The sequence below is a fragment of the Colletotrichum fructicola genome (assembly GCF_000319635.2).
Source record: "Colletotrichum fructicola Nara gc5 chromosome Unknown KSG_Nara_v1_contig10, whole genome shotgun sequence".
NCBI classification, from domain to species: Eukaryota; Fungi; Ascomycota; class Sordariomycetes; order Glomerellales; family Glomerellaceae; genus Colletotrichum; species Colletotrichum fructicola.
Genome location: NW_027094060.1, coordinates 1,304,355 through 1,331,591, shown reverse-complemented (window position 1 = coordinate 1,331,591; position 27,237 = coordinate 1,304,355). Strand labels below are relative to the sequence as shown.

At 54.1% G+C, this 27,237-nt stretch overlaps 8 protein-coding genes across 8 annotated transcripts; 5 read left to right on the top strand and 3 right to left on the bottom strand.

Moving 5' to 3' along the window:
- Positions 1–622: 622 nt before the first annotated feature.
- On the bottom strand, positions 623–1,613 carry CGGC5_v015856 (uncharacterized protein; the record flags this gene model as incomplete). Its single annotated transcript, XM_032033405.1, has 3 exons — positions 623–830; positions 883–1,376; positions 1,536–1,613. The coding sequence occupies 3 exons, from the start codon at positions 1,611–1,613 to the stop codon at positions 623–625; spliced, it is 780 nt and encodes a 259-aa protein (XP_031887208.1).
- Positions 1,614–5,745: 4,132 nt separating this feature from the next.
- CGGC5_v015855 (Protein yippee-like) lies at positions 5,746–6,780 on the top strand (the record flags this gene model as incomplete). The annotated part of the gene is made up of 1 exon (XM_032033404.2): positions 5,746–6,780. One exon carries the CDS (start codon positions 5,746–5,748, stop codon positions 6,778–6,780), a length of 1,035 nt encoding a protein of 344 aa, XP_031887209.2.
- A 425-nt stretch (positions 6,781–7,205) lies between these two features.
- dug1-0 (Cys-Gly metallodipeptidase dug1) lies at positions 7,206–8,686 on the bottom strand (the record flags this gene model as incomplete). The annotated part of the gene is made up of 2 exons (XM_032033403.1): positions 7,206–7,386; positions 7,437–8,686. The coding sequence occupies 2 exons, from the start codon at positions 8,684–8,686 to the stop codon at positions 7,206–7,208; spliced, it is 1,431 nt and encodes a 476-aa protein (XP_031887210.1).
- Positions 8,687–10,211: 1,525 nt separating this feature from the next.
- CGGC5_v015853 (putative RING finger protein) lies at positions 10,212–12,220 on the top strand (the record flags this gene model as incomplete). Its single annotated transcript, XM_032033402.1, has 3 exons — positions 10,212–10,383; positions 10,434–10,722; positions 10,774–12,220. 3 exons carry the CDS (start codon positions 10,212–10,214, stop codon positions 12,218–12,220), a joined length of 1,908 nt encoding a protein of 635 aa, XP_031887211.1.
- Positions 12,221–12,782: 562 nt separating this feature from the next.
- On the bottom strand, positions 12,783–13,863 carry get3 (ATPase get3; the record flags this gene model as incomplete). Its single annotated transcript, XM_032033401.1, has 2 exons — positions 12,783–13,421; positions 13,486–13,863. 2 exons carry the CDS (start codon positions 13,861–13,863, stop codon positions 12,783–12,785), a joined length of 1,017 nt encoding a protein of 338 aa, XP_031887212.1.
- Positions 13,864–14,250: 387 nt separating this feature from the next.
- CGGC5_v015851 (uncharacterized protein) lies at positions 14,251–15,056 on the top strand (the record flags this gene model as incomplete). Its single annotated transcript, XM_032033400.1, has 2 exons — positions 14,251–14,415; positions 14,478–15,056. 2 exons carry the CDS (start codon positions 14,251–14,253, stop codon positions 15,054–15,056), a joined length of 744 nt encoding a protein of 247 aa, XP_031887213.1.
- Positions 15,057–16,361: 1,305 nt separating this feature from the next.
- RIM9 (pH-response regulator protein palI/RIM9) lies at positions 16,362–17,141 on the top strand (the record flags this gene model as incomplete). Its single annotated transcript, XM_032033399.1, has 2 exons — positions 16,362–16,558; positions 16,610–17,141. 2 exons carry the CDS (start codon positions 16,362–16,364, stop codon positions 17,139–17,141), a joined length of 729 nt encoding a protein of 242 aa, XP_031887214.1.
- Positions 17,142–21,932: 4,791 nt separating this feature from the next.
- On the top strand, positions 21,933–22,932 carry CGGC5_v015849 (uncharacterized protein; the record flags this gene model as incomplete). The annotated part of the gene is made up of 3 exons (XM_032033397.1): positions 21,933–22,333; positions 22,394–22,594; positions 22,866–22,932. The coding sequence occupies 3 exons, from the start codon at positions 21,933–21,935 to the stop codon at positions 22,930–22,932; spliced, it is 669 nt and encodes a 222-aa protein (XP_031887356.1).
- Positions 22,933–27,237: the final 4,305 nt, after the last annotated feature.

Below are 27,237 nucleotides of genomic sequence, written 5' to 3'. Positions count from 1 at the left end.
GAAGACATGAAGAACAATATCCAAAAGCAAATAGACACTTTTTTTTTGTATCAACAATTTTTGATTTGAAGTTGTGGCTGTTAAAACGCTACGTTACGGAAAGAAAAGCCTGGAAGACTTGTGTGGACAATCTGACGCGAACGCCGATTACAAACAAGAACGACAACCAAACAAGACTTTGTGTCATGATATCATGCCAGTATTTTTGAACACGTGCAATTCCTCCTCCTCAGTGATAAATCAAACCGACCCCCTTGAGCGGATAGGTAAACAACTCAATGTGAAAACGAAACCCCTACCGGCAGTGAGGAACTCCAAAGCCAAGTTGAAATGGGTGAAAGGAAAGAAACAGCCGGCCCCCAACTTTTTGCCAGAGACAGAAAAAGAAATGCCTTGAAACATGAGACTGAGATCCCTCTCTTTTTGTCGAACCGTTGCTTTTGATGGCGTTCCCTTTTCTGTTTCCGATTATGCTGGTGAATCCTGTGCTTTTGCTGTTCCCGAAGAAAAAGGAGAAGAGATGCGCGAGACACAGAAAAAGAAAATGAATCAAAGCCGAAAACTCCCAACTGCCTTAGCTTTCATGAAAACAGAAGAAACACACGAGATAGCTTTTCATGTATTAGATTTCCATGCCCATGAACAGCCACCTGTTGCTCGTCACGTCCACGTCATGCGCCCAGCGGTCCAGCGTCGTCAGCTCGAAGCCCACCCACTGCAGGCTCTTCATCAATGATTTCGCGTCTTCCTCCTCGATGCCTCGGTCAATGCAGATGACGAGATGCTGGCAGTCCAGTGGACCGTCGACCAACTCCATCAGAGCCATGAGCCTAGATAACGGTCAGCATGTAATAGATCGTGAGTCATCTGAGGTGAACGTACGCAGGCTTCAGGTCACGTCCGATTACGTTCCTGTCAAACAAGGCAAACAGGGACTTTTCAGCCCCGTCGTCCGCCACAAATGCCCGGAAACTCGCGCCGCCGGCAAAGTCCCAGACCTCCATCCACGCCGTGGCGGGTGCGGGAGCCTTTGTATCAGTCTCGCGCCCGCCAAAGTGGGGCTGAACAGCCAGGTCCTCGTCGGACGGCGGAGTTTGCATAGAATAAACACCCGTCAGGCCGGAGCCATTCGGACCAGTGCCCCTCTCACCGCGGAACACAGCCTTCATGGACTCGCAAAAGAATCTCTCACATTCTTCCCTGATCGAAAGTGCTGCCCCCCCTCGACGGCTGATCCTCTTACCGGGCTGCTGGCGCTGCTTGGTGGCTTTGGGAAGCAGCGCGAGCTGGTTGGATGCCGTTATGGCCGCGAGGGGGGGGCTTGATGGAGGTGATGGTAGTCCTGAGGAGGGGACCTCAGGAATACCACTCGGCCCCTGTTGATAGCGGGATGGTTAGCGTCGTGGTTCATGCATGCCAGAGAGTGTGAGACGTTGGAAAGTGTGGGGGCGGGGACGGATAGAGAGAGACAGGTGATCGACGAGTTGGTTGAAGATGAGGCTGAAGAAGGGGTGATTGGAATGGATGCGACGTACCTGCGGCCCCGGTAGTGCAGTAGTGGAGACCGCGAAGAGTCGCGGCAGAGTCGACGATGTAGCAGCTGGCAAGGACATTGGCCTGACGGACAACGGCCTCGCCATCAAAATTACTACTACTGTAATTACTCTGCTGTCTCATTGGCGCCATTGCGATTGATTTCCTGGGGGTGTTGGTCTTGACTCGGTGTATTTTTGTGATGTGGTGTTGGTAGGTGCGGTTCTCGGAGATTCGGAACCGGTCGACAGATTGGGATTGATCGTGATCGAGAAGGTTGAATTGGATTCCGAGAGTTGGATTGGAGTCGTGAGAGACTTGTTTGGATGATCGAGCTATTGGATTGTCTGGCGGTGAGGCTGTAAACAGCGGATTGATTGCTTGCTTGTCGAGACGGAGAGGTCGTCGAGATTTTTTTTTTTGCGTTGCGAACGGCGGTTGTTGCGGGAGCGAAGGGGTACCTTCTTTTGCGAGCGGTGAAGAACGGTGTGGGAGGAGAAGGGCAGGAGGTCAGTGGGTGAGACTGGCCGGCGAGTACCTTTAAAACCACAGCGGAGTCCTAGAGCGTGGAAACGTCCAGCGTGGCGGAGACGGGGGCACCGTGGGAAGGGGACCAGTTGCTGCACCACCAGCGGCCACGGCACAACCACCCAGCAGCACTGGAACCACACAGAACAGTCATAATCAGCCATGCCATCTCCACCTTCTGCTTCTTTGATGGCGCGACCACCCATGCTCCCCCCTCTCTTGCCAGTGTCCTCTCGATGGCAATGCACCTCCACGGCATGGCATTTGATGCGTAACATGTTTGCCATTGTCTGGAGTCTGAGCCTGTTGTTGGTCCTTCGCGAAGATTCCAAGCATCATACACCCTCCCCCGACGAATTGCAGGATGATCACGCATCGACTTCTCCAGTTTCTTGTTGATTGCCGCACCGGGACCCCTAATCAGAGCGTCGTCCACCACGGTAGCACGGAGCGGACGGCCTCTGGGCTTACGAAACCGGCCAGGAGCCCACTGCGGCGCCCCGTACATGTTGCACTGTCAAGCACGTTTTCCACTGCGCCGCGTCACATTGGCTGCCTTTCTTGTCTACCCCTTCATCCCGCCGCCAATTCAAAGCCCTTCTCCGTCCTTGGGCTGGTCAAGTCGTGATCTCCTCAACCTCAATGGATTTTGGCTTTGTCTAACTACCTGATCATCCACGAAGCCAGTCAACCGCCGCCAACAATCGCGATTCGGCTGGACGCTCCTCATCCGGATCCGGCGCGGCGCTTGGCACTTGGACCGGCGTGCCAATCGCATAACAGACAGCGACAAGGGCCGTGGGATGGAGTGAGGGAAAGGGGGGGGGGGGGGAGCTGCAAGTTCACATGCACGTGGACAGCGCTGAACCGAGCCCAGTCGAGCCCAAAATCCAACCTGCAGCCAGCCCAAGCCCAGTGTCTGGCGGACGGTGTACACGGAGAACCCTGACCTGTTCTTGCATCACGGAGTTTGCCTCTTCTTAGTGATGGATTCCACAAGAATGAGTAACCCCTCTGGATCCCCTAGACTTTGGCTGGAGCAGTTTGAGGTAATCGCACACCATACGCCGGCATCTGGTCCAGCACAAGGCAGATCATCGTATCAGCAGATAACCGTGGAAGCTTCTGATCGATCGGTGTGCTTATGGTTGGCCTTTTTGCGCCAAACTCCAACTGCCCAGAACCCATTCCATCCCCCAAACCTTAGAGGCCAAGGGTCGCCTTATCCTTGGCTTGCGTGATGTTGTCTTGAGTCCCTTAAGTCTATTACAAACGCTCGCCGTGCCGTCGCACAGCTTTAGTCAAAACGGTCCAAACGCTCCACGGACAACAACGTGGCTCCCTTTCCCTGGGCAACCCGCGACCGTCAATGCAGCGATCCCCCGCCCCGGAGCCCGGCATGGTCGGAGGAGCCCACGAACCGTTCGACGGGATCCGGTCTACCTTGGTCGATTGATTAATCACAGGAATGCCGTGACAAGCACTTCGTCACCGAACACCAGCTTGCGAAGAACGTCAGTATACGGCGGAAATACTGGGGTAGACGTGGTGCGATTCCCCAGCTTTGCGTCAAAGAGATGTGTGCTCTCCGGGGTGTTGGTGTTTCTGTTCGGGTCACTTGACCGCGCCCAGCCGCTCCGTTTCCCCACACTTGACATTTCGCGATTGCGAGTCATCATTGCCTGGGCTCCGGGGTTCTCATCGACCCCGTTACCCCTTGACTCACTGGCATGGCATGAACGGGGCGGTTTAGCTGTTGCTACTTGCTAATGATAAACATGAAGTGCCATCATATCGCCTAATAATAATATCCAAAGCTGTTCAAGAACCATCGTAGATCAGAACGAGAATGTGGTTTATGTTAGACTGTCGCCGCGGTTGCAATCACCCGGAGGCGTCTGCGGTTGGTCAGCAGGCCAGCAACTCAATGGCTCAGATGACCGTCTTGTCCAACTTGTGCAAAAGATACCAAGCAAAACTTTCGGTGTCGATTGCTCCATACCCCGAACCTTCTCTGGACGCACAGAAGCTTTCCGGCAGGGCGTGCAATATCGCAACATCACGACTCGTAAGATTGATAGCGAAACAGAAGCTCGCTCCTTCTAGAAGCCCTTTAACTTTCTCCTTCCCCTCTCTCGCTCGTCTCCCAAAGAGGGGGGAAATGGACCCCCAAAAGCTTGCCGCACACCCGTCGCCGTTGTCGTCGTTGGCTTGGAGCACATCTGACGGGGCTTGACTATCGAATGAGGTGATCAATGATCATACCCACATTCCCGTCCAACCAGCACCACCAGGAGGAAATCTCGAGTGACACAGCAAAGAATATTGGGAAGGGTCGCCGAGCGTTGACAAACCAACTGCAACCTCTCCCATTGCCGGCACCGACTACACTATCCAAGGATGGTGCGGCTTCTCCACCTCGACGCATCTTATCGGCTCACGTCCTCCAAAAAGGTGTTATCGATAACGCCTTGGAGGGTGGGGGCAGACACCGGACTGACCTTACCCAAGCCTAACGACCGCTGATCGCTCATGCGACATGCTGCCGCCCGCAACCTCCGAGCGCTGGTCGTCTGAGACTGTTGGTCGGAGGAAGAGGGGGTTGGGGGTCGAAGAGGAGGCCAGGCCAGGCCAGCAGATGTCCCATTTGCACTCTCTCCCAAGCTCCATTCGGACTTTGTGAGGAGGTAGAGGTCACAGGTTCACCCTTCATGAACGACTCAGCCAGTCGCCAAAAGCTTCCGCAGGATCTGGCATGACAAGCTCATGTTTTGCCCCCTCTCTCTTTCACCTTTCTCCTCAGCCTTCCCCGAATGGAGTAGCATTGCAAGCCGAACTCGAATACAACGGTTACTTGCGCAGCTTACATGTAATCGTTTGAGACGAGAGGTCAGAAAAGGGAACGGCGCCCAGACCTTAGGACGTAGTATCTCTCACACACCGTCCCTCACCGCAAAACAAGGCGGGGGCAGCCGTCGCAACGGCGCGCCGGCCGCATTACCTTGAGACCCAGAAAGAGAAAGAACGCATGGCCCATTACCTTATCCTTTACCCTTGAAGTACCTTAACTACCGCAGCAGCCGTGAAGGAATTACACACACACATCGTTTTTGGCGCGCGATCCCCAACCTGCCCAAACCTGATGCCAGGCGGCCGGCCCATAAGTCATTCAAGCCAGCCTGACCTGCCCTCCGTCTCGTGCCGAAAAGCTGTCTTCCATCCTTACGAATGGGTGTGCCTACCTGACTCTCTCTTCCAACCCGGTCTTGACCAATAAGTACGCCCAGCCCACACCATCTTTGACATCGAACCAAGCCGTCTGACGGACCCTCTCCGGTCGCGCAGCCCAGGGCGTGACAGCAATAACCACCCAAGCAAACCCAGCCCGGCGTCGTCCCAAGATTTCCTTATCCATACGCCTATGGTCCCGGACCGACTAACACCTACATATCAAACACCAAACACCAAAGGAAGAAAAAAAGTCATGTTTGGCTTCCCGACTGTTACTTCCATCGTGCGCCGCAATCTCTCCCAACGAACATAGCTCCTCTCTCTTTCTGTCCTCCACCCGCATATCGTGCCCGTCCGGACCTGTATCCGGAGGCGTTGCGCAACTTACACAACCTCGGGCGCATATCCTCGAGAGATACAAAGAAAACGAAAAAAAAGTAAACACCAGGAACCATGGCGCCAAACATCATCGTCTCCCGCCCAACGTTCCCAACCTACCTCCTCCCCTCTTTCAACCTCCCATTCCGCCGCCGCCCATCCTCACCACCACCACCACCAACGACGACGGCGACAACAACCCTAACGCCAGAAGCAAGCCAGATCCCCTCCCTCTCCTCCTCGCCGACATCCTCGACAACAGACGAGGCCCCGACGCCTCCAAACAGCCCTCCTCCGCCGCCCTACCAAGACACCATCACAACCTCATCGCCCACCTCCCCCGCCGACACCAAACTCCCGCCCTCCCGCCTGCGCCCCCGCCGACAAACCCGCCCCAAACCCGCCGCCCTCACCATCACCCGCACCCAGCCCGACACGTTGCGGTGCTCAACCTGCTCCAGCGACATCGCCTTCGCCTCCCAGATCGTCTCCAAGGGCTTCACCGGCCGCTACGGCCGCGCCTACCTCGTCTCCCCCACGGCCCTGCCCACGCCCGCCTCGCCCTCGTCCACCAGGAACTCCGGCCCCGCGGGGCCCGGCACCCTCGCCAACGTGCGCATCGGCAAGTGCGAGAACCGCCAGCTCGTCACGGGCTGGCACGTCGTCGCCGACATCACGTGCCTGCTGTGCAGCGCCAAGCTCGGCTGGAAGTACGTCGACGCCAAGGAGCTCAGCCAGAAGTACAAGGTCGGCAAGTTCATCCTCGAGGTCGAGCGCGTGGTGCCGTTCCGCAGCTGGGAGGACGTTTCCCCGGGGCAGGGGGGCTCCCCCGATGAAGACGAGGATGGGGTGTCTGACGAGAGCGAGAGTGACGAGGATAAGGTGATGGGAGGCACCAAGGACAAGGCGATCGCCGGGGATGCGGAGCGCGAAGGCGAGGAGAGCGGGGAAGGGTCCGCGGGGGAGGACTCCTCCGAGCCCGAGGAAGAGATTGAGTTGGACTCGGAGGACGAGGATGATCTTGAAGACATGTTCTCCGGAACGTGGGACCCGGAGGTGGTGGCGAAGAGGCGGAGCCGCCGGGTGACGGCCGCCGCCCGGAAGAAGTAGAGCTTTCGCGTGGAGAAAAGCTCCGATACCCACCCACTCCACGAGATATCCCGAGCCGATTTGGGCTTCACCTCATCATCCACACCGGCGTTTTGTTTCTTTGGCTCGATTTACCGGATACGATATACCACCACGCTGAACGCGCAGTATGACATCTTACGGACTAATACCCCCACATACATAGATTTAACTTGGGCACGAATAATTTGATTGATCTGGGTATTTGATTATGGCGCCTATGACCTGAACTTTGAACTTCCTAAATAGCGGTACACTACCACGCGACAAATGCGTCTACAGTGTGCCGGCAGATAATCGGCTGCGGGCCAGTGTGGGCCCGTCGTTAGCCGTACAAAGCAGCTGACTATGTACGCTACCGAATCTACTGTTCCTTGCCTCCTCCCTCCTTGTGGTCACACGATCAATTATGCCATGGGCTCCTCGGCAACGTAGTGCAGGTAGGCACCCAGAAGCTTGATACCCTCGATGTAGTTGCGCTTGTCCAGCTTCTCGTTGATGGAGTGGGCACCGTCGGTGGAGCTACCCATGGGCAGCAGAAGGACGTTCTTGCCAGTGGCCTGCTCGAAGGTCAGGGTAACGGGAATGCTGTGAATGGTTAGCAACTATTATCATATCTGTGGGCGAATTGTATTTACCTTCCACCCTCGCGAGTGAAGTCGGGCTGGACACCCCACACGCGCTCCGTAGCCTTGGCAGCAGCAGTGAAGTTCCAGTGCTTGGGCGACGCAACCCACCACTTGCCAGTGTGCTGAGCCCACACCTTCATGGTGTTCTTGCTGCCAAGCTTGGCGAACTGCTCCTTGACGTACTTGTAGACGCACTCATTGGTCTGGTCGATCTCCATGTTGGGCACGGTACGGATGGAGAACTTGCCAGTGACCTTGGCGGGGATGACGGTCTTCGCGCCAGGGGCGGAGAAGGCTCCCTCTATGCCGTGGAGGGAGAGAGAGGGGTAACGCCATCTCGCCATGAGAGTAGGCTTCTTGTCCTCAAAGATGGTGGTCTTGCTGCCGAGAGACTCTTGGAGAGTCTCCATGGTGAAGGCAATGCCATCGTAGAGACCCTCCTCCTCAGAAGTGACAGGAGCAACCTGCTCCATGATACCGGGAATCTGGATCTTGCCGTCGGTGTCAACCAGGGAACCCAAGACGCGAACCATGTCGGTCATGGGCTCCTGGGCAGTACCACCAAAGACACCGCTGTGGAGGTCGGCGCCGGGGCCGGAGATCTCAACAGAGTAGTAGTTGCAGCCACGCAGACCATAGGTCAAGCAAGGCTTCTCAGTTCCAAGCCAGTAGTTATCGGAAATGCAGACGGCGTCGGCGTCGGCGAAGTACTTCTTAGCCTCGGCCTCAATAAGATCATCGAGACCTTCAGAGCCGTACTCCTCCATGCCCTCGAAGCACATGAGCAGGTTGACGGGGAAGTCAATACCGGCCTTCTGGTGAGCCTCAATGGCGTTCAACCAGCCGAGAACGGGTCCCTTGTCGTCGGTAGAACCGCGACCAAACATGCGGCCCTTCTCGTCGACGGAGAGCTCGAAAGGCTCAGTAGACCAGCCGTCACTCTTCTCGGCGGGCTGGACGTCGTAGTGACCGTAGACTAGGATAGTCCTCTTGTTCTTGTCGTTTCCATATCTACCGAGCACAACGGGGGGCAACTGCAGGCCGGGCTTATCAGGCTGCTCGCCGAGGGGGCGGAGCTCAACGGAAGCGCCAAGAGACTTGAGCTCGGCGGCGAGCCACTCGCCCATCTTCACGACATCGGGACGGCGCGCGACGTCGGCAGAGATCGAAGGGATCGCAACGGCCTTCCTGAGGCGCTCGATGAAGTGGTCGGCATCGGTGTCGACCTGCTTGAAGTAGCCGTCAAGTTGGGGAGCCATCTTGCGAGCTTGGTGAGCTTGTATTGCTTGGGTAAGGTAGGGACGGCGAGCGTTAGCTATCCGAGTCGTTTGCCAACACGGGAGAAGTCTGGGAGTTGTAGGAAGAAACTTTCGAATAGTCTGAGGGCGGGCGAGGCCGTTCAACAATGAGGTGCGGGGCATGACGCCGGACTGGACCTTCTACATCGGACGCAATAGAGCTGACCAGAAATCTGCTGCACCGAGAGTACCTCTTACCACCACCACATGCGCCTGCCCACACTGACTGTGACTGAGGTGCTCAGATGGCGGGGTACTCAATGCGTGGCGCTTCGGCAAGCAGCGGCCGTATCAGCAGCAGTAAGGGACCGGGTGCCCGCAATTTGCTAACACTTTGGAGAGCGTGGAGACGCTAGGCCTACAGCGTAGAGGACCTTTTGCGTGCTGCAGCACGTGACCCGGTCGCGCCGGCGGTTTCCGTTTGAGAGTGGTTTGGGACGGGAGCTCTGTGGCTTACTGTTAGTGGCTGGTGCTGTGGCTGATGGTCTCAGTGACTCAGCTCCGAGTTTTTGGACGTGGCAGGAACAAAGAGGGAAAGCAGCAGTGAGTGGAGACTGGGAAAGACCCTCGGAAATTCGTGCCTGCCAGCTTAGAAATTGCACTCCGACAGCTCACGTGCCATTCAGCCAGCCCAGCCAGCTGCGACCTGCCACCTGCCCCGAGAGAGAGTGCTACAGAATCAGGTGGCAGCGTACCAAGTGGGTTCCAGAGCACCCTCTCTTCCTCTGCCAGCCATATCTGCCTGCAACCCAAGCCCGGCTATATCTCTCTTCTTCCCCCTTTGCTTTACTCCTCTTTTTCCTGCCACGAACATCACCACGTCGCCCGTTTCCCCGTCATTTCGATCGCTACGCCTTTCCTTGCCTAGGGATCCGCTCTTGTACGACTGTGCGACATTTTACCTGCCGCTCAGCCTTCAACCAAACACTTTCCGAAATCTCGGCGACAAGCGACGCAAGTGCCCGCTCGACGCGAACCTCTCACCACCCCCGACCGTTATCTCCCCTACTGGCAAGCAGAGCATTGCAGCAGCTCTCGCTTCGATATACACACATACTGACCAGGAGAAAATATACTTGGCTTATTGAGGCTTCTCGACTGATGGTGCGCACGGTGTCGAGGTGATTTGGCTGTGAGGAGGAATTCACACAAAGGGCTGCCTATCGTCCAGTTGCTTGTCGGCCTCTTTGGCATTGTACTCTTTCTCTACATCCCACGAACCCTTATTTCCTTGTTCTTCCAAGTAAATCAGAATTGATTTCCATTACTCTTGAGAGGTGCAGAACGCAAGAGAGATCACTCAAAAGGCAACAAGAAAAAATACTAGCATCAAATCACTCTCTACTCACCTAGCTTCGCGTCTTCGTGGTCGCCCTTCAGGTTCACCATCGCCGCATTCAATCAAATCTTGATCTTGGCCATTACTGCTGTCGGCGTCTGCTGCTTCGATCAACTGTCGTAATCAGACTACGCAACGCGAGACACGATGGCTTCCTCCGTCTTTTTCAAGTTCAAGTCGCAAAAAGAGCCGACGCGAGTCGAGTTCGATGGCACCGGCATTTCTGTGTTCGAGCTGAAGCGCGACATCATCCTGAAGAGTGGTCTTGGCGACGGAACTGACTTCGACCTGGCCATTTACTCTGAGGATGGAAGTGAAGGTAAGCCCATTTCCCGACTGCTGTGATGACCCCCTTCTAACCATGGGCAGAATACGACGATGACACGACAATCATTCCTCGATCCACGACCGTAGTCGCTCGCCGACTACCGGCCGCGAAACCCGGTGCTGGCCGCGGCGCTAGATATGTCTCCGGCAAGATGCCCGTCGCCGCGAAGAACTCCTCTCGAAAGGAGCAAACGACCAAGTCTGCAACGGCCAAGGCGGCATCGAATGCCATCAGCCAGATGAACAATGCCATGACGGAAGAAGAGAAGATGGCGGCCATGTTCCAGGCCCAGACCGAGTCTTGGTCTGCCCAACAGGAGGAGATGTCACAGTAGGTTATCCCGACACGCAACGCATACTTCAGTCACTAACATTACCACAGCCAAACACCCGTTTTTAAGCCTGGATCCAAAAAGCCTGCCAATGTGCCTGATCATGATCCTCCCAATGGATACATTTGCTATCGCTGTGGAGAGAAGGGACACTGGATTCAACTCTGCCCGACGAATGATGACCCTGAGTTTGACAACCGTCCTCGCGTGAAGCGTACTACGGGCATCCCCCGCTCATTCCTGCGCACCGTTGACAAGTCAGTCGCCCTCGCACAGAGCGGCGACGACGAGACCAAGAGACCTTCTGGTATTATGGTCAACGCTGAGGGAGAATTCGTTATCGCTGAGCCTGACAAGGCATCGTGGGAACAGTTCCAAGCCAAGGCCAAGTCTTCAGCCTCCGCTGCCAAGGCGATTGCTATGGGAGACAAGGAGTTGCAGGAGAGAGGATTGGAATGCCCCATCGACAAGAAGATGTTCATAGACCCAATGAAGACCCCGTGCTGCCAGAAGACGTATTGCAATGATTGCATCACAAATGCTCTCATCGAATCGGACTTCGTCTGCCCCAACTGTTCTAACGAGGGCGTTTTGATCGACGACCTGAAACCTGATGAGGAGGCCGCCGACAAGATCAAGGAGTATCTGAACGAGAAGACTGAGGCCAAGAGCCCGACGGCAACGGCCGCATCCCCCGCTCAAGCCGCTTCGCCGAAAGAGAACACGGAAGAGGCGAAGACGGAGACTGCCAACGGAACTGCGAAATCACCCACACCTCAGAAGTCGCCTTCAACCGCCCCGGCCACCACAGCGGCCCCTGCAGCCGACGGCACACCCAAGTCAACATCAGCCACACCCGCAACTGCCTCGGCGAAACCTGTCGATCGTGCTGGCTCCGAAGAATCCACCAATTCCAAGAAACGGCCTGCCGATGAGTTGATGGAGAACCCAAAGATTCCCAAAGCCCCCAAGGCAATGCAGAAGCAGCAGGAACAACAAGCCATGATGAACGGCATGAACGGCATAGGCAACATGCCAATGAACCCTATGATGGGCTTCGGCAACATGAACATGATGAACGGCTTCATGGGTATGCCTAATATGCCCAACATGCCCAATATGGGCAACATGAACATGGGTATGCCGATGATGGGCATGATGAACCCGATGATGGGTATGCCTGGCTTCAACCCGATGAACGGAGGCGGCTTCGACATGGGCAACAACAACTGGAACGGCGGTAACTTTGGCGGAAACATGAACGGCATGAATGGTATGAACGGCGGAATGAATGGTGGAATGAACGGCGGTAATATGAACGGCGGTGGTATGAATGGTGGGATGAACGGGGCCATGGCCGGCGGCTTCAACCAGCAACGCCACAACTTCACCCAGCCGAACAACGAGGATGACGCCTACTTCAGGAGACCAGTCAATCCCCACCGCCACCAGAATCGCCAACGTCGCGTAAGGCCTAGTGACTACCGCGAGCTCTGAGCGACTTCTGCACGACCATAACAACATTCGTCACGACCTCTTCAACTGTAATACTACTTAGACGACACGCATCGCATCACGGCTTTATCATTCTGGAAAAAAACAAATACGGCACAACTCATGTCCTCACTTGCCAAGAGGAAGTTGGACAAGACTTTAGTCTTCGGCGTTCACGGGGAATTGATTGGGAGGGAGGTTTCCTTTTTAACCGCCTGGAAGGGGTCTCGGGCTGGTCTTGGGGGAAGCAAAGTGTGTGATCGTAATGCAGGAGAGCATCGACACCTAGGGATAACGAGGACAATTCATCCTCCAAAAAACAGTGTGCTCAGCGTGGAGCTCTCTCTGTATCTAACAACACGCACTCAAGATGATCAATAAAGTCTCCTGCAAATGAATCACCGGGTATCAAATCGTTTTGTGAATGTATTCTATATCTCCACTCGTGACTCTTGACGCCTCATGCTACCATCCCTTCGTGAAAGCCTTTTCCGTAATCATGTTTAGAACCACTATGCACTAACAACCCTCTCCCCTTGAAACGAAACCTTCCGCGCACGCTTGCTTAGTCCATCTCAGGAGGCACATACGGCGTCGTCAGCATCTCGCTGAACTTCTCCAGCTTCTCCTTTCCACGGACCTCCTCGACGAGCAGCGGCATCTTGACGACGTTGAACTCGTCGTACAGCTCCTCGATCTGCTCGAGGTACTTCTTCTGCATCTTGCGGCGGGCGTTGCACTGGTCGCAGTTGCTGCCCTTCTTGGGGAAGAGCAGCTGGTTGACGACGATGCTGTGGGTGTCGATGCCGTAGTTGGCGAGCTCCTGGATCATGCGCTCCGTCTCGTACAGGGACAGGAACTCGGGGATGCAGACGCAGACGAAGGTGGTGAGGGCCTCGTCCTTGAACTGGGTGTTGACCTCGGAGATGGTCTCGCGCAGCGTCTCGAGCTTCTCCATCATCTCGTTGAGGTTCTGGCCGTTGGGCAGCTGGCCGCCCTGGCCGAGGAAGCCGTTGAGGAGGGGCCCGTACTGGGAGGAGAGCTGGGAGACCTTGGCGAGGGCCTTTTCGAGGACGGAGGGGAAGGAGAGGAAGCGCAGGGTGTGGCCCGTGGGGGCGGTGTCGAAGATGATTGTTTCGTAGGACATGGACTTTACTTGCTTGAGGACTTCGGCGAAGGACATGGCTTCGTCGATACCAGGGATCTATCGTGGGACGTTTTGTTAGCTGGGTTTAACTACGAGGGAGGAGGACGGAGGAAAGACATACGGCAAAGGCGAGATCCTGCATCATGCCGCCCAGACCGCCTGACATGGCGTCCACGTCCTCGCCTTGTCCGGCGAGGAGGTCCTGCATGCTGCCGTTGGGGTCAATCTCCATGGCGCTCAGGTTGGTGAAGCCGTCAATCAGACGGGCCTCCTTGCCGAACTTCTGGTTGAAGGCATCGGACAGGTTGTGCGCCGGATCGGTGGAGATGAGGAGGACGGAGCGGCGGTGCTTGGCGAGCTGGATGGCGAGAGAGCACGACGTGGTGGTCTTTCCGACACCACCCTTGCCACCAACAAAGATCCAGCGCAGAGAGCGCTGGTCGAGGAGGGACTGGAGCGTGGGCTCCATCATGTCGTCGGCGTCGATGATGGCGGCCATGATTGCGAGTCGGTCTGTCTGTCTGGTGGGACGATCGTGCGGGAATAGCTTTGATGCAACTGTATGAATGCTGTCTAGCTATGCAGTGAAAGATAGGTGAGATATTCAAAATGTCCAGCTACCGGAGATGTATCTGAACACGAAGCAGGCTGCCCAAGTTGATGTCGTAGGCGCGTTCCAAGCTGTTCTAGAAGGATACCAGTCGCAGAGCGAACCCTCCCCGCCATGGCGGGGCACCCCAGCCTGAAAACTGTGCGGCCGTTGGCAAATCTGGTCATCCGCACGGTGGCGGACTCCACAGTAGCTTGACAACCTCTTCGAGCGGAGCTTCAACTTCAGCATGCGATTGCAAAAGGCATGTGACATTCGATCGCAACAGCTCGCAAGATGTCGACCAGAGGACATGCCGTCCTCCAGGATCTCTCGTACAAGCTCGGCTCTCGAACCGTCCAGGTCACTGTCTCCCCGCGCCCAGCCAAGTTTGCCGAGCGGCGCGCCGTTTTGCACTCGCTGCAAAAGTTCGCCCGCGTTGAGGTGTTCAAGAAGCTCAATGTAAGGATTCCAGCCTCTCGGCATGTTTGCGACAATGTTACTAACCTGGATGCAACCTGTAGGACAACTCTTCCTTCATCTCAGTGCTTGCCGACAAGGCGCAGGCTAAATCGCTTGTCAACATGAGCCCGCTGCAGTATCAAATCGCGATGCCACGACTGCACGGCTCCGTCCAGATGTTCCTCACGAACGCGAACTCGCCCGAACCGATAATCAAATCGAAGGCCTCCGAGAGCGCACCCGAGACCGAAACTACACGCCCCGCAGCTGAGGAGGATCACAAGGAGTTTACGGTGCACATCTTCCCAGCGGAGTCGTACATCCACGCGGCTGCGATCAGGGCTTCGCCTCTTCACGGCCCTTGGCCCGAGTCTCGTCGGGAGACCACCATGATGTCTACTTTGAAGGAAACTTTGCCGAAAAACATCATGACTGAGGGCCTGGCAGACTGGGAGACTGGCGGCCAGATTCCGGCATCTGATAAAAGCCAGCTGTGGGAGGACATTCTTCTCGGAAGCAAGTCGATGGATGTGAGCACGCGCGCCATCATCGATCGCATACAGCGCCGCGAGAGACGGAACGCTACGCCGCCCATCATGGATGGTCTTTTGCAGCTGCGAGAGAAGTCACGGAATGGCTGAACATGGTTCCGATCACACACGCGCGGCCGAAAGACTTTTCTTTTGCTTCGTGTGGGACTTGCGTAGCCCAACTGCGGCCGACAACGGCACCTGCTACTGCCTCAGCCCCATCGTACCATCATGCCGATTGCGCGTCCTCAACAGGACGCATCGCCGCTCCCGGAAACTAAGGCTGAGGAATCGCAACGACCCTTCAGCCTGATCGGAGTTTGGCGCTGTCGCCAAGACGTGTCGAATTACGGGAACAATATTTCCCGACTGAGCTGGCAATTGGCAGGAGGCTCATTAAGGAGATGGGATGGCAGAAAATCTCCAAAAAGGCTTTGGATTGGCTCAAATCATCGGACGGAACTGATAATGTTTCGGCTGCATAACCTAAATTATGCGAGCGTGGGCGATGCATTGACCTGTCGGTCCTTGAGATGTTCAGAACGAGCCACACCAAGAACAGCAACGACATTTGACATCTCGACATCAGATTGCCAAACCTAGGAAAATACAGTCGACAATGACGAAGATGTCTCTCAAGGCCTTTGCTAGCGCTACAACGTCGTGTTCCCGACTGACGACGGCTTGCATGTAGCACTCCGAGGAAAAGTCTTGAATTGGCAATTAACGGCAGTCAGCTGGCCCAACGTCTCTGACGATGAAGTTGGATTACCAGTGCCGGGGTTCATTCAGGGCGTGGCGTCATTCCAGGGCCACAAAACAAGGAACACCTGCAACCTGCAATACCCTAGATCGGCAAGCGACGCCGCGACGGACCAATCAGATTCGCGAAGTCGCTAGTACGTCACCCCAGTGCCACGTTCACCCGCTGAGAGAAGCCACCATCACCAGCTTTTTTGGCTCGAACCGAAAAGAACACTCACGGAGGAGCCTAGCAACTAGTCGAGCCGACCAACCGTGGCGCGGGGGGTCTTTTTGCGCAAGCAAGGGTCCATTCCATTTTGTCAAGCCACCAGAATGGAGGGCCAGGCTCGGCCACGGCCACCATGATGACGTCGCATCCGTTGGGCTGCGTCGAGACCCTGACTTACACGGCATTCTTGGCCCCGAAGCGTGTACCCAGCGTGGTCGCAGTCACAGATCATCGCACATCATGCAGATTCCTGCTTCGTGGCTCTACTCAGGGAGGTCCTGAGACGGTGGTGCTTATATGCGGACGGCTTCGCCCTCCCTTTCACGAACATGTTCATCCGCTCTGTATTCCATCGCCACTTGTCTCGTTCAATATAGCTTAACGCCAATCAACAACCACCACACCCTTCAACACTAGCCAGCCGGCAGTAAAACTCCATCACCATGGCTGTCACAGGCTTCATCCACCACTTCGGTACCTTCTTGCTCCTTGTAGCAACGGTCCTCCTGGTCATCACCAGCATCTCCTCGCCGGTGGTGAACAACATCTCCATCTTGACCGTGAAGCTCGGTGATGCTTCCGCTGGCAACGAGATCACATTTGGCACGTTCGGATACTGCATCCGCGGCGCCAACGCAGAGTAAGTCGACCTCATGTTCAAGTTGACCAACCTATCACTAACATACCCAAGTGGCTCCGACCGCTGCCCTTCCGCCCGCATCGGCTACGACCCGGCCCAGATCGTCTCAGAGTCCGACGGCACCAACTACTCCACCTACTCCTCCAACACCTCCGAGGCCCTGACCCGCGTCATGATCCTCCACCCCATCGCCGCCGCCGTCTCCTTCATCGCCTTCGTCCTCTCCGTCGGCGCCGGCATGTTCGGCTCCCTCTTCGCCGCCCTCGTCGCCGGCACCTCCTTCATCATCACCCTCGTCGCCCTCATCTGCGACTGGGTTGGCTTCGCCCTCATCAAGAAGAACGTCAACGACGACTCCGACGGCGGCGCCAGCGACAGCTACGCCCACTTCGACGTCGCCCTCTGGACCCTGCTCGCTGCCGCCATCTGCCTGCTCCTCGGTACCATCGTCGTCTTCTTCACCTGCTGCAGCGGTCGTCTGCACAAGCGCCGCCAGCAGAGGTCCAAGGTCGACCACTACTCTCCTCCCGCCACGCACACTCCCTACCGCCGTCGCCGCTGGTGGCAGCGCAACCGCTACTAAATTCGGGGCCCGCTCCGGATTTTAGTAGGGATTGATGGGTACCTTTCAGACCAGCTGCGATACTAGTAAAACGTTGCACGTGTACATGAGTTTGGCGCATTTTGATATGGCGCTGGCGTACCGGGAAGGTGTTTTTGATGAAGGGATGGATGAAATTGTGCTGCGAATATGATACCACGCCTGCATCGGCAGGGCATGAAACGTTTTTCTTGTATATTCAGATTAAACTTAATGAAGACAAATTCAAACCACTTTGACCATTTCGCGTGTGATGTCTAGTTTTGTGGATCGTGGGGTGTGATGCGGTATAAAAGCGAGCAGGCAACTACAACATGTATTTTGATCAGACAACAAAAACAATGCTCCTGCCATGTCGCATTGCATACAAGGTGGTACGAAACCATATCTCTGGAGGAAAATACGGGGAAGGATAGCTGGTCCCTCGCCATCACAGGCTTAAACTAACTCTATCGCTCGGCGCGCTTGGTCTTTTTCGGCTATTCTCATCTATTCTCTCCTCGTATTGCTCTTGACAAATGTTCCCTGGTGGCAAGCGGCTTTGCGAGATGAGAGGATAGGTGAAGATAGAAGACGACACGCATGACCATCGCATCTCTCATGACCAATAAAGTCGATGGAAACGACAGAGAATGACATTTTCTTGTCTGAAGCTCTCTAGATCGTTGCGAAGTTGCTTTTTAAATCACTGTCGGCGATCGTGTGGGCAGTTCCTCAGCACAAGCAGCCTTCGGGCTGAGAGGTCTCGTGCTTGCAGCGTGCCTTGTTATAAGTATGCATGTCTGCGAGGTTCTTCCAGATGGCCAACAGGAAATTCAAGTGGATCGATGTTGTTGTGGAATCTGTTTGATCCTAGTACAGGCATTCGACGACGGAATCCAGAGGGCTGGGTATGTATATAGTTCCACGCTCATGACGCCCTGTCGCCCATCTTCGCTTCTGCTGTTGAGGTATTCTTGCTGAATATTCAATGACTACATCCTTGCCGACCTTGTCTGAGATCCTTCAAGGAATATGTTGTAGGCAAGCTGATTGAAACAGCATGAGGTAACGCTGACGAACAAGATGGACAAGTTGCAGAATATTGCGAAGTATTTCATTGTTCGGTGGCTGAGGATTCTTTGCAGATGGTTTTAAGGACATATATGTACACTTTCAGTCACACCAAGCACATATCGGAAGCATCGTTGTTTACGAGTAGACAGCTCTCGCTGGCTTATAAAACTCCACTCCCCTAAGTGCTTAGGAAGGCGGAATCAAATATTGAGATTGTCCATCTCTGTTAGTTTCCAGAAGCTTCAGCATCATTGGCTAATACAATCAGTATACATCTGCAATGGCTACCTGCTTCAATGGCGCATTTCTCTCCCTAACTTAACAACACTTCGTCAGTAGTCAATTTCGTCGTCCGCCCTGGCCTGCGGTGGCTTCAGGGTGATTTGGCTGTGGTATTCAGCAACAGCAGCCTATCACTATGAGCTCCGAACCCAATATTTCAAGCGACTTGATTGAGACGGTTCTCTTCTGTCTTGGTTGAGCGGTGAACCAAGGTATGTGAAGCTACGCCATTTTGCCTTGACCTAGCAGTTTCCATGACCCAGTAGCATGTATTTATCAACCCGGCCTAAGTTCAAGATGCTAGTTGCGATTTTTGTCTAGAAGCCTCGGAATCTAGCTAGTCAGGAGAACTGACAGTTTTTTTTTTTTAAAAAGCAGGCCTAGTCGAGTAGGATGACATCCCTCCAAAACAATGAAGAAAACGGTATCGACGATTGGGAGTATTTCATGTTTTCATCGTTCAGCGAGGCTTGACGTCCATCGAGCCATATGGCTCGGCGTCATCAGTACAATTCTTTCCGGTTGCGGCTGTTCTGATGTATTCCTCTCTGAACAGATAGACGACAGCAGAAACCTCGTTCAGCGACTGTGAAAGCATACTTCACACGACTCACGTCGAGCTTCAGTGCCCGAGAATGGGCTCTATCACCGACACAGCCGACCTCGGGACTCAACACCCAAGACGCGAGATCCATTCTACATATCTGATCTTGTCCTTGGAAACTTCAAATTTATATACACACGACTCCAGCTGGAATCGAACCATCTTTACAGCCTCAAGTCAAAAGACTACCCAACGCCTTCGTCCATCTGTGGAGTTGCTTCCAATCACATCAACTCTCGATCTCAACTGGCTTCGCTACCAGCCGGACTTGTTGTCTGACAATGTTGCTATGGCCGGCTTAGATGAGCCCGATTAGATTAGGTCTCTTCTGCTGATTGAACGTTCGTAGGCCCATCTTAATTGCTGTGTCAAGGCGAGCAGCCTTTAGCATTGCCTACATCCCGCTAAACCCAAGGAATCAATATCAAGAGAACATGCCTGAAGATTAAGTAGTCAATGGTTCTTTCAGCTTCGTGTTTTCTGTATAAAATGGTATCCGAGCTCAGAATTGTAAGAATAACAAACGCAATGCGGTGTTCTTGTCTATTGGAGAGCAGACGGCCTCTAGTCCTCCACAATAAGAATCTTATGCCTCGGTTTGAGGATCTCTTAGGTGCTGAAAACCTCAGAACTCATGTTGGCCTCTCGTGTAGATGGTTCTGGATATCCTTGTTGCCTTTCGTTTATTCAACGTCTTGGTCTGCTGATAAAGTAGGAATGGAATTGCTTAAATCTGAAGGTTGTGGTGGAAGGATTCAGCTTGTGTAGATCACAAGCTGACGGAGACGAGTTGATCATTTCTCGCCGTTCTTAGTTCTAGTACTCTAGGCTGAGTACTCAGAAGGACGAATCGATTGTGTTGAAGAAATTGAACGCCGGCACTCACGGTAAATTTATAGCTTGGGACCACTGAGAAGTGAGGCAGACCATTTGATACCGTTTTCTTTTCGCAGTTTCCCTCCGTCCAGGGGTATAAAAGCAACAATTTTTCTGCATTACCTAGAGTTTCTTCATGGCAATCCATGACCCTGTTTCTTAGGTTTTCCTGACAATTTATTCGAGAGGCACCTGAGAAGCAGCATCCCTGAATTTTCGCCTATTAGAGTGGTGACAACTAACTCTCCTCCTCCCAGTTAGCTTGCTAGAACGTTGATCCCATTTCCAGCATCGACTTGAAGATCTCTGGGCTTATCAGACATTACAAGAAGCGAACACACGCGAGAGGCCAAGGGTGCAGGACCACAGAGTGTCAATAGAATGCAGGACGACACTGAAGGAGGAATCTAAAATCATCGGGTGATTCACGTTCTTTGAGCGCTTGTCCTCCGTGTAATTGTCTCTATGCGACACATGACCAATATCGACATGCCATTTGCGCGGTTGGCCTTTGTCGGGTGGAGAGCTCAAGAACGTGAGATATCAGCGTAATTGCTACCGCAGCTTTGATGTTCAGACTTGAAGACTGCCTCAAAGTGATTATCAGGTCTTATATCGAGCGTTATACGCCCAAGACGCTTGTAAGAAGTGTAGCACTGGAAACAATGGGGTGTGAAGTTGCGTACTTGATTGTCTTTTACGAACGTTCCCTCAATACTCTTGTTTGAGGTTTGTGACTATGTTCATATGCATGGAGTACCAGTGTTCATGCTTCAGAGGATTATTTCACTCTTGTTTGCGAATGATAGTTTTTATCTCCGGCAGACATGCCATCTCCTCCCACGACCCATGTGCTTGGCTGACGCGGAAAAGCTGCTGTAACTCGATTTCTGTGTTGCATAAGATACCTAGGCATCTGCATAATGTTGCCTTGTTTCCCTTCCCAAATTTCTCTTATAGTACTCTAATCAACATCGACTAAACGAATGCCTCCGTATCAGTCGACGGCAATGATAGAAGCTGTTTCATTACAAACGGCTGTAGCTCACCTTACAACCGTTTTATACAAAGTTTTCACACAAGGTTTCATCAAGAAGGATCATTCATCACAACTGAATGAAATCCAAGTCCCGAAATTGTCATGGAAATGCATTTCCTGTGGAAGTTTGACAAGTGCAAGAACACCGCTTCTTTTTTTGTACATGCGCGACATTTAGCTACGTGGTTAACAGTTCTCAAACGACACCGCTGATGAGTCGTTCAGGATTCGAGGGGAGGCTATCAGTCCTTAAGTAGTACTACTGCCTAAGGTACGTGGTTCAGTCAAGTAAAACGAAAATGAGGAGTCCAGAACCGTTCTATGACAACCGCAGGAGTCACAATTGATCTATCCTGTGCCGCTTAAGTCTGGCGAGCTGGAACATCCCATCAGCTGAATGTTGCGAGGGGTATGTTCCGTTGAGATAATCATGAATAAACTGAGCAAATGCGCCACAAGTCCCGGACGACAGAGAGTAGGATGTTTCTTAGATTGGGCCGTGGAGTGAAGCATGTGTGCATTGCTCATTAGCTCCCTTCAGACTGCAAGTCAGGCCAACCACTCGTGGGATTTAGTCCTCGACCACTACTGTTGGTGGCATTGCTTTTCAGAGACTGATTCAGGGATGTGAAACTGGCTTTTATGTAGAGACCTTATGGCGTTGGTACCACCAGTTGCCAGAAGTTTCAATGTTTCTGCAACTTCTCGTGGACTTTGGTAGACTATGCCAAGCAGGCATCGGCAACCCGTCAGCAGCAGGGTGCAGGACGCCCAAAGTGCATGCATATTTGTGGCCCAATCATAACTCTCATTGGGCCGTCAAATGCGCGCGACACTGCCCCTCCATGGTCGTTCATGACATCCATAAGTTCTACAGCCTGATCAGCCCGGAGATGTTTTTCCCTTAGACACAGTCATGGCGGACCCATTCTCCATCGTCACAGGCTGCGTGGGCCTCATCACTGCAGCGGGAGCGACAACCGAGGCCATAAAGTCCTTCATACGTGACTGTCGAGACGCTAGAGGCGATCTCACGAGTGTCGCGCGCGAGTTGGCTGACCTGCAACTAATACTCGAGCTGCTGAAGGACGACGGCCAGGGCGATGCGCTGCCGAATTCGTTCCAGGCGCAGATCGACCGGATCGTCAAGAGATGTAGCAGCGTCGTAAGGGATATCAGGCACGTATTGAAACGATGTAAAGCGCCGTCCGGGGCTATTACGTGGGCCGCCAATGAGAAGAAGGAGGTTGAGGCTTTGAGGAGAGAGTTGACGACTTACCGTGAGTCGCTAAGCTTGACTGTCGAAACGACCACATTGTAAGTGTAGGCCTCGAATACAATTTTACCAACCCACTCGCTAACAGATATTATGTCTAGATTTATTGCTAGAAGCATAAAAGCAGATACGGAAGTCATTCGAAACCAGACGCAGTTCATCCCGGGCATCAAGGATGATACGGAGAAGATACTGGAAGAAACCCAACGGCTTCGGGTCTCACATCAACCAGAAGATGGCAATATCAAGCGCAAAAATATCCTTATCGAAGAGTATCTTGATGGTCTCACAGTCTGTGCAGAGTCCGTTTGCGGAGATGAAGTCCGAGAATCTGCTGGCGAAGGCAAAACGAAAAAAATTGATAAGACGGCCAACGATTTGCTAGCCACCGTATCTGTCAGCAAGTCGCACAAATCGAAAATTTCCGAGGTTGAAGAGAAGGTGTTGTCATCCGAGTCTTCATCACTGAAAAGCAAGTGTAACAACTGCGACTCGCACATTGACGAGGGGGCGCTTAAAGTGAAACATTGCGGTCATTGGTTGTGCAGCAAGTGTATACAATCGAAAGTGAAGGCGTGTATTCAACCTCCTTATGACCGCCCTGGATGTTGTAACCGGCACCTTGAATGGTGGCAAATAGGACGCTCTATGGACGACAAGCTCAGGAAGAAAGTGAACCGGATCTGGAAGCCTCTAACGTGTAGTTGCGGAATAGGAGGATCGAATTACATTCTTCAATCATCATCGCCGAGAGAATGCATAATCTGCATTTGGTGTGGCCAAGGGGTCTGTTCGTGGTGCGAAAAACACTGGCATGAAGAAAGCCAGTCAACTTGCGCACCAAAACCAGAGGTAAACCCAATGGACTGGGAATACGATAACCTGACCACAAAGCTTCTTCGTGGACTTTGTTTACCATGTTGAAGCGCAGATGTCTTCCAGGGGAGAAGCGTACGGCAAAGGATCTCAGACGGAATATTGGCATGGTATAGGAAGTTTCCTTAGTTCGAACTTGTGTAGTATTTCCTCCACAATTGCTCATAACATTCGCACCATTGAGGTTGAGATCTTCTAATGAGCGGAAGATGCCGTCTCAAATGAACCGGCCGAACGTTAGGCACGAGCTTAGGCTCTTTCAACCGTCTGTCATTTCGGCACGTGAACAATCCGAGCGAGAGAGCTATTGGCAGACAGACAAGACGAGCGCTCGTCCATTCCAAATATCAGCCCGAACCAAGCTGCATCAGTGTCAAGTCCTGTGAGGCTAAGCCAACGGGTGAGAGTCTGCTTAGCTCGCCGATTTCCCTTTCACAAGGCAGCAGCAGCCGCAGTAGCAGAGGCGTTGGAGGCTTGAGGCCATGGCGCCGATGTGCCGCGACCCGGAGAGGTGCCTCTCCCGAGGATTAGCGCTGAAGGCAGCGGTCCAGACCAGACCAAGCCAGCTGAGGAAAAAGCCACTGCATGACAGACTAAGGTACGCAGAGGTTTATTTGATATCGCAGATTTGGATGCGATCGTTGACGGTGGTGGATCCTCGTGCCAGAGGTTAGACAAGAACATTGTACCCAAAAAGCCAAACTTTAGGCTGGGAACGGAACTACGTTCCTGCCAGACCCAGCAATTTGGTGAGTGATCACCCAAATCCAGAGGAGTGATCCACGTCTGACTTCAGCGTGGTATGCTGAACTCTTCAGAAATATTCCATCTGCCGGAGTTCGGATCAGTAGCGTCTTGTCACGCTTGGGGTGGCAGGTTTTCCTGTTTTTCAGTCTTTTTCTCTCCCCCGCCCCCCAGGGACAGGCTTCAAGTTCAGTCGGCAGCAAGGTACCGACGGGGTCCAACTCAAAATGCGAGACGGAGGTTTTTCAGTGGGACCGGGGGTCGGGGTTGCCGTACTGCCGTTCGGCGCGTCGACGGGGTTGTGGAGCAGGTTATCAGCTTGCGCTGGCAAGATTCGACATGGTGACAGTGGCGGCGTCAATGGTCATCGAAAGAAGAATGATGGAAAAGATTCACGGGGGCCGCGTAACGCGAGCGCTGTGGCTGGTCTTGGCCTAGCTCATCGCGGTGGCCAATGGGACAATCGTCGGGGTTCTTGCGGACCCGCTTTCGTGTGGCGGGGCTGCTCTCGGCCAATCAGGAACAAGGCGCAGCTGCTCGGTGTCGTCAGGGCAGGTGAGGGGGACCAGAGAGGGCACTGAGGTCAGTCAGGTCGTCAGGGTCCTGCGGGCAGCGGTGAGCCCCTCAGTTCTCGCTGCTTCCTTAGCCGGGACTGGAGGTTGCCCTGGTGTCGATTACTGAATGAGGTAAGGAGCAGGGGACAGGGGGCAGGGGAGGTCAGAGAGGCTCAGAGTCCAGCTGGGAGAGGCAGGCGCAGAGGGCCCGTAGTACGGATAGTGGGTCTCTTAGGGGCCCGAGGACGCTGGACGAGTGCTGGAGACCGCGGGTCCCTGAGGTGTTTTGGTGAAGCATTTTCATTTAGTTTTGTTCAAATTGCTCACCGGCTCGTTTTACCGCAATAGGCTCGGTGTACAGCCCTTCTTAGCCTTATTAGATTAAAAGACGCAGAGATCGGGGGCGGTATCGGCCAGCGAAGAATGGCACAGAAGAAGCATAGTTGGATTTAGCTTAGGTAGCGCGGATACCCCGTGTGGCTGCTGCTACCCTGGAGGTGCTACTGCAGGCAGTTTGGGGAATAGGGCTAGGCGCCCAGAAGCCAATCAGCCCGTCAACGTGGATGCCGATGTTGCTGGCAGCGATGGGAAACTCGTCAGAAAACCTGTCTGCAGTCAGCGTGGTCCGGTAGGTCTGCTGCGACACATGTTGCCACACCGGGCCAGTGAGGAGAAGGATAAGCGAGACAGGTTGACAGACTGCCAGCAGTGGTGTTGCAGCGCTGCAGTGCGTGAGTGCCAGTGCCTCTGCCCAGCTGCCGTTGGATCATCGGAACGCTAAAGAAAGCGAGGTGACGATGGACGACGGGTGTTTTCGCTTGCAGTGCCTGACGAGGTCTGGGGTTGTTGGAACTTGGTCGAATCATCAAAGGGCAGGAGGGCGAATCGTTACTCTCTTTGGGCAGGTTTCTGGGGGACATGAGTAGCGACTCCCTAACGCCAGCAGTAGCACATCGCTGGGCCAGTCAGAGATAGGTTTGGCTTGCTACGGGAGGTCTCCAAGCCAAACAGGGACTGCACTGTCACGGACGATTGCCGGCCACCTGCCATATTGCGATCTGTTGCTTTAGACTTGGACGTTACTTGGCTAGTAATGAAGATAGTGTCGTTGAGCAAACACGTCCACCAGATAGAGATAGGTAAATTGGAAGGCACGTTGGGTACCTTTATTGCAGAGGCTAAAAAAGGTACCGCACGGGCACGCCTTTCTGCCCCCTTTGTTCAAGTACCTGCCAGCCATCTGCGGATATGACCGACCAGCCGGGTTGACCTTGCGGACCCAGAGATGCCAGATGCTACCCGGTGATCATCGCAGGTATCCTATCCTATCCTGTCCGTATCCTGCTGGCCGCGGCATTCTCTCCCTCGCTCGCTTTCAGACGTCTGTTGTGCCCTCTCATGATATAAACGAACCGGGTTGCCGCTACCCGTGTTTGTGGCCTTGTCCACCTGAATGTCATCACTCGCCTCCACTTCCAGCATAACCAACGCAACGTCAACCGACTATCATAGCCCACATCATCCACGCCCAAAGACCACAACATGAGCACGATCATCGACGAACAATAATAACGACCAACGACGCTCACTCATAACCACGACCGCCCCTGCTTCCACGAACCTTTCCGTCTTGCTCCTGCCATCTCTTCAACCTTCCCACACGGCTTATGGCTCGCCCATTCCACGATTGCCTCATCGACCCCCGCAAAGCCGTTTCAGCATCGACGTCGCAGCATTTCTTGACTCTTTGCTTCTTCCGCTCAGAAGCCGGTTCGCCCACAAAACAAAACAGCCCATTCCCTACCGCGCGCTTGTTCAGTGGAGAACACGCAGGACCCTTTTCACCGAGCCTTTCGTCATCTTGGTTCTATCATTCGTCAAGAAGGAACCGAATTCGACCCCGTCTCTTGGATATTACCTGCCCGTCACGCGGATACGTTTTCGGTGTAATAGACGCTCACACTCGCCCGTCCGCCCTCGACACCCAGCGTGCCAGCGTGTTTCCGTCCCGCCGCTTTCTGCCCAGACTCTCCGCCGTCTTACCGCCTTCCAAGACCCCAAGGCCAAGTCCTCGCGTTCCACCTCTGACGCCCAGTCCCGGAATACCGGCACCGCTTCGCGCCAATCGCCTCGGCCTCTCCAGGTAAGCCATGCCATTTTCCACAACTCGCTTTTTTTGCCATGTCTCTTTTTTCCTACCTGCCTGTTTTCTTCCACCAAGCTCCATCCTCCGACCATCCTCCGTCACTCATTTCATCCCGATCCATCTGGCATCATCCGCCTCCCAGCGGAACCCTTGCATCCTCCACTCGTCATTCGTCGGCCCGCAAAAGAGGAAACGCCTTGCGGACACGCCGCCGGGTCATCCGTGCTTTCTAGAAGCAGAGGCTCCCACCCATCCCCTGTCGTGCCCGTCGTCCTGGTGCTTGTTGTCGGTGGTATTTTGCCTTTTTTTGTTGGGCGGTTGGGACAGTTCCCACGGGCACAGCACTTCCGTCCCCATCCAATGAAGACGCCACGATCAGAGTTCGAGGAACATGACACAGCCAAACACAACCGGCCATGACCTCCAACTGTGTGTGCATTGCATGGCCGAGTCCCTCATGCAGGTCATCCCAGGCTCTCAGGCTGTCCATTCTTCCGCTCAGCGAGTTTAGTGCTCGTCTGTCCTCTGAGGTGCAGCGGGAACAAACCTAAGCCGGAGCGGTGCCTTAGCAGCAGCGGCGTGCATTCTTGCAGCTCTCCCGGGCACTCTGTTCCCCCGCCTCCCC